The 6451-nt window shown below is 44.0% G+C and overlaps 1 protein-coding gene across 1 annotated transcript; it reads left to right on the top strand.

Moving 5' to 3' along the window:
* The first annotated feature begins 677 nt into the window (after positions 1 to 677).
* glulb (glutamate-ammonia ligase (glutamine synthase) b) lies at positions 678 to 3349 on the top strand. The gene is made up of 7 exons (XM_083911425.1): positions 678 to 816; positions 1248 to 1428; positions 1514 to 1675; positions 1762 to 1908; positions 1998 to 2125; positions 2243 to 2442; positions 2534 to 3349. The coding sequence occupies exons 2-7, from the start codon at positions 1263 to 1265 to the stop codon at positions 2850 to 2852; spliced, it is 1122 nt and encodes a 373-aa protein (XP_083767551.1). The 5' UTR covers positions 678 to 816; positions 1248 to 1262; the 3' UTR covers positions 2853 to 3349.
* The last annotated feature ends 3102 nt before the right edge of the window (positions 3350 to 6451 follow it).

Below are 6451 nucleotides of genomic sequence, written 5' to 3'. Positions count from 1 at the left end.
GTCTTAACGACAGTCGTTGGAGTCACAGGAGGCCATTTGTGAACAGTTGTTCTTTAAGGTTAGATTGTTGAATCTCCTGGGAAGGGATGAAAGGGCAGCACTGTAAATGCATTGTGGTTATGCTTTTTTTTTGCTTGTAGCGATTGGCAGGGGGATATTTATGAGTGACTGTAAAGGACACTATCATCCACGCTGTAGTACATTGTTATACAGTACATTGTTGTGCTGTATCAATTTGCCATTTTTTCCCCATGTCCTTTGGCCCACAGCCACCAGGGCTGTATACCATTTATATGTATTATAACGTTTTTTGAATTGATTCCCATACCAATTCCAATATGTCCTACCACATATGTGCCAGCGACTTGTGAGGACACACTGTTCACTGTTGAATCCGGTTCTCGTCACTAGAGGGAGCGCCACTTCTTTATTGTTTTTACATTCCCCTTAAACCTGTGTCTCCTTCTCTCTATCTGTGTCCCGTTTAAATCCAGTCGGACTCGCCCTCGCCGTCCGAACGTGTCGGTTCCTGCGTCTCGCGTGTTGTTTAGAGGTTTCGTGGAAGTGAGCAGCTTCCCTGCGGAATCTCTCTTTGTTATTCTCCGCAGTGAACGCGAGGTCCCCGCATCTCCCCATCACGGGCTGATCACGTTTCTGCTCGGCCAATCACAGGCGGAGGAGAGGCTCGGCAGCGCTATAAAGTCCAGCGTGGAAGCGGCGGTGGGAGCAGGAATGAAAAACAATAGAGACCTTCACAAAGACCACGCACCCGGAGGCTCTTATAGTCTTTTGATATTCTCCTACACTTAACATAAGGTAAGGGCGTTCGGACGGGTTCACGCACACACGCGGCTGCTGCTGCTGCTGCTGCTGCTGCTGCTGCTCCATCCTACAGGCTGTTTTCTGTTTGTGTGCTGCGGAAACTTTCCCTTTGTTTCCGCCTGTTATGTCAGTGTCCACGCTGTCTTTACCCTTACATGAACGCTGTGTAATGTTACTGTGTGCTCATGTCTATCTCCACTCCTCCTGTCTCATGTGAGCATTGATAAATCAGAGCAGCATCATTTTGAGACCTATTTTAGGCTGGCTGAATGTTGTGTAATCATCCTAATGTGCCTTTCCTTATCATAATATTCAATTGGACCTTTTCTATGTCAGCCTCTCAGGTTATACATGTGTTTTGGCACGTGTGTGCAGATATAGTGTCTCCACCATGTGAAGCTTATCATCTGTTCTGCCCACTCTAGGTTTTGGTCAAGAAAATGGCCACCTCAGCGAGTTCAAAGCTGAACAAAGCTGTCAAGCAGCAGTACATGGACCTCCCTCAGGGAGAGAAGGTCCAAGCCATGTACATTTGGATAGACGGTTCTGGAGAGGGACTGCGCTGCAAGACCAGAACTTTGGATTCCGAACCCAAGACGATTGAGGGTAAGATCTGGCTCTGCGTGCGGTTTTAAACGTGTTGTTTTTCAGGCTTTGGATTTGATTTCAGTTGGTTTTTTTTATGTGTCAGATCTTCCTGAGTGGAACTTTGATGGCTCCAGCACCTACCAGTCAGAGGGCTCCAACAGCGACATGTTCCTGATACCTGCTGCCATGTTCAGGGACCCGTTCAGAAAAGACCCCAACAAGCTAGTGCTCTGTGAGGTGCTCAAGTACAACCGCAAGCCAGCAGGTAAGCAGACAAAAATGAAGCCTGGGAAAGTGGTTGCGGTTAAAGCTGTCTTGTATTTCAGCTAATCTTCGCCGTTGTTCTAACAGAGACCAATCTGCGGTACACCTGTAAAAAGATCATGAGCATGGTGGAGAATAACCACCCGTGGTTCGGTATGGAGCAGGAGTACACTCTCCTCAGCACCGATGGACATCCCTTTGGCTGGCCCTCCAACGGTTTCCCAGGCCCACAAGGTAAGTCTTATTGTTTATGGAAATATAATACACGGGAGGCCGTAAAGGCAAGCTCAGTGTTAATATTTAGTTTCCTTCCACCTCATTAGGGCCTTATTACTGTGGAGTGGGAGCAGATAAGGCGTACGGACGAGACATAGTGGAGGCTCACTACAGAGCCTGTATGTACGCTGGGGTTGACATCTGTGGCACCAATGCTGAAGTCATGCCAGCTCAGGTATTGTCCTTTTTTTATTTTTCTGTAGTCCCACTTTCACAGGAAATATGTATTTTGTTGTAAAATAGTGTAATAGCCGTTAATAATGTTATTAATGCAGTCTTTGTTGTGTTCCAGTGGGAGTTCCAGGTTGGGCCTTGTGAAGGGATCAACATGGGGGACCATCTGTGGGCCGCTCGCTTTATCCTGCACAGAGTGTGTGAGGATTTCGGCGTGGTGGTCTCCTTTGACCCCAAGCCAATCTCAGGGAACTGGAACGGCGCCGGCTGCCACACCAACTTCAGCACAAAGGAGATGCGAGAGGACGGCGGACTGAAGTAAGAATTTTTTATGTCACCGCCGTGAATAACTGCGGTTTGATTATTAATTTGCGTTTGGAGCGTGTCTGTAACTGCCATTTCTTCACAGGATCATTGAGGAGTCAATTGAAAGGCTGGCGAAGAGACACATGTATCACATCCGGGCCTATGACCCCAAAGGCGGGCTCGACAACGCCAGGCGCCTCACTGGCCGCCATGAAACCTCGAACATCGACGAGTTCTCGGCCGGCGTTGCCAATCGTGGCGCCAGCATCCGCATCCCTCGCGCCGTAGGGCAGGACAAGAAAGGCTACTTTGAGGACCGCCGTCCGTCCGCCAACTGCGACCCGTACATAGTCACAGAGGCTCTGGTGCGCACGTGTTTACTCAAAGAAGAGGGAGAGGAGCCCACAGATCGCAGCAAATGAACAGTCTTATGACCAAGTGTCACTACCAGTACTGTATTTAGTCTTATCTGTCATTACTTTATGGATTCATCTTTACCTTTTTCCTTTTATACTTTACAGATGAAATAATGATATTTGAGGTATTCCTGCATTCTTTGTGCATCAGTTGTATCCAGTCTTTACCTCTGGCATAAACACTGCCAACGTATTTTTGTCATGTCAGGGGAGCTGATAACTTGTATAGAATGACATGATTGTAATGTGTTTAACTTGTACTAATGAAACACTGTCTAAAGTGCAGCAGCATTTTGCTGTAGATGTGTAACTCTGACCCAAAGGATCCCAAAGGCATTTGAATGTTTTTAGCAGGCCTCTGTCACAATGGTGGTTTCATCATGTTGTGGATAGATCATTATGTAAGCATATCTACTTTTGTATGTTTTAATAATGCATGTCTGATTGTCTGTTTTTTCACTTGTAATTTTCAAAACTATAAATAAACAGCTAACATTTGTAAATCTGACTTCTTACTCCAGTTCAGTCCTGCATGCATCCAGGCTGTCAGGTGATGTGAATGTGACCGGGGTTAAGGGAGAATGCTCTGTAATGTTTGACAAACGGTCTGGAATTAAGACACAGGGACATCCACATTCTCCCTTATTTAAACTTATTCAAACTAACTTAGTCAAGCTAAACTGACCAAACCTGACAGATTTATCATTCACTGTGGAGGCGGTGACAAAATGCACGTGAGCACGCTGACTACTCCGGGCTTGCTCTTTGGTGCTGCTGCCGGTCAATGCGTTCAAAGTGTGTTTAACTATCATTCTGGTATGTTGTTTTTGATCCCAAGCGTTGATAACCTCTGGACTCTTTCTTTAAGTATGCCAGGAAAGCAAAGACAGGATTCCTTCCCAAACATGCAACATGAAAACCTGTGGAGAGGGATGGTTGTACATCGTACGCCATTACTTACCACGTGGTATTAGCCACTTAAACATTGTAAGGTAACTAATATCATTTCAGAATCAGAGTGCACGGTGTCACAGTTACATTAGCAGAGCTTAGACTGATTATTTATACTTTATGATACTGACCAGATGATCAGATACAGTGTGTAGATTCCTTAGTCATTGTTCTCTGTGACTTTACAAGGGAACTGTGCCCAATTTTAAAATTCATACATGTTATTCCCTATGGTCTTAGACACTCAACAACAACAGTGCTACAACCCAGATGTGTGAAAAAAGAACTGCTACACAGACACTGAAATGGTTCAACAGGAGTCACAGATACAGTTAAGCTTAAGAAGACTATGCTCCTTTCATATACATATTTAAAACAAGTATAAATATATAAATATGTTAAGTATTATTAGTTTGATAGCTTAGTACTGTATGCACCCTGAGAGGGTATGTGTATAGTTTTAGGACACCCTAACATTATTAAAGGCCCGGTTCAATATGCATTTCAACTTTATACAATGTGTTTGAGGGGGTGTAAGGGACATTTTGGATGAAAATGAGTTAAATATATCAAAATAAATCTCTTGCTGAGCTCTTTGTGCTGCCAAAACCGTCCATGTGAATTCTAAATCAACCCAGAGTTAACATTTAATAAAAAAAGTTTGTCTTGGCACCCCTGTAAAGTTGATCAGATGTCATTTACTCCCCTCTGGTTCTCACCCCTGCCTCGTCTCTCTTTCAGCTAAGGGGTCCTTGGCCTAAAAAAGATTGAAGACCCCTCTTATAGATGACACTAAGAGCACCAGGGAATGTTCTGACTCTCACAGCTGACAACACTACAATAGAATTAAGCTCATTTAGGAATAAAGGAGCTTAATATCCCATCCATTGTCTATGGAGCATCTCCAGACTTTATACTTGATGACATCACATGTTTGAGACTTGTTTCTCTGCCTTCTGGCTTTGAGAGGATGTCATGTTCACACATATTGACTGAACTTCCCCAGGCCATGGGGGTTTTCAGGACTGCTAGCAGCAGTATGGATGAGTACACAAAGGCAGTGACGTCATACTAAAGCCTCTGTGAGGACAGCTGTGCACCAATATGCACTAGGGTGAGTTACACAGTGACAAACCCTGGTTCACAGCTAAACTCAGATCAGTTTGGGAAAGGAAGAAGTGTTTAGGAGCGGGGACAGGAACAGGTTTAGCAAGGTGGTGAGAAATACTTAGACTGTACTCTGAACTAATCCAACAACAGTTCTCAGCAAACAACTGCTTGTGCCTGGAAGAGTCACACACACATTGTTTACAGAAATGAAAACAGAAAACACTGCTATTAACAAGAAAAACTGTATTTCATATGTAATGAATTTGTCTTTGATTGATTTACCCTTATCCATATTTAAACAGTGTGTGTTTGCATACAGAATCTGTAAGTAATGGGACAAGATTTTGTAATGGAAGCATTCTGGGTCCATTTGTAGTCTGAGTAATACTGACCACATATCTGTGTTGCTATCAGGTTTGAGCAGGTTTTAGTTGCATGCAGGTAAACAGTCTGTGTGCAGAGCAAAAGAGGCAGAACGCATTGCCCGAAATGTAATCTCAGAACCCATCGGCTAACGTCTGAGGAATATTAAGCTTTTTATTAACTTTGAAATCTGCAGATATCTGTTTACAGTTAAGTCGTCTCTCAACTCCAACTCCATTCTTGCATCTCAAGCTAATCTGACCCAGCGCACGGAAGGGGAAGTCTTGGCTTGAACATCTACTAGCTACACTGGAAACTCCAAAATATTGTACGTTGCCCCCAGAAGCTAAATTGTTTGTCTGTCTGATAGATGATGCGTTCAGAGACTGGCCTAAATTTAACATGAACGTCAATATAAATGCGACTGTTCCCGACGAATATATTTTTACTGCAGTTTTGGTTTGATGAAAATTTTCAAAAACAGTTGGACAAAACGCGCCAGAACTCAAAGGTCCGCAGAACCCCTTTTCAAGGACAAAGAAACACATTGCTATAACGTCAATCAATGCGTGTGTCGTATTATGACACGATGACATATAAGCGAGAAGAAATCTTGCCGTGGCCCAGATCTTAATAAGCAGCGAGAGTACAGGCTAATGGGGGGACATCGCGCTTAGGCACAGCACGGATCGACTGGGCAAATTGTGAGTGCACCCTGAGAGTTTATTTAAGTCTGAGGGTCATGAACTGGGAACCCTGGTGTCAGTACGGCGGTGGTGTGGCCTAGAAAAACTCTCAGGTCAAAGTTGTGTCTCATGTTCATGCTCACAAAAACGAGACATAGTTATTACGCTAGTAAAGCGTGGTCTCAAGTTCATCAGTAAACACATCATGTTAGAGATCTACATGAGTGAACAAACAAGAGCAAACAAACACATAGACAAAAAAAAAAGGGGGATCCTTTTATCCAAACGGTATTCAGTGCTCTGGACTTGGTTGGCCCAGGGGTTGGTTTCACGCCACGCTTTACTTGTTCATCTGTACAAAATTATACCATGACCAAGTGTGTGAAACATACCTGTCCTGAGGTTCATGTGGTAATCACGTGGTACTGTAAGGGTACTGTAAATCTCAAGCTATCTGCCTAATCACTTCATTCAGTGAAGCTACAGTATATGTGT

This window comes from Echiichthys vipera (assembly GCF_963691815.1).
Source record: "Echiichthys vipera genome assembly, chromosome: 3".
Lineage (NCBI taxonomy): Eukaryota > Metazoa > Chordata > Actinopteri > Perciformes > Trachinidae > Echiichthys > Echiichthys vipera.
Note: the sequence above shows the minus strand (reverse complement) of the source record. Positions and strands in the feature narration are given on the sequence as shown.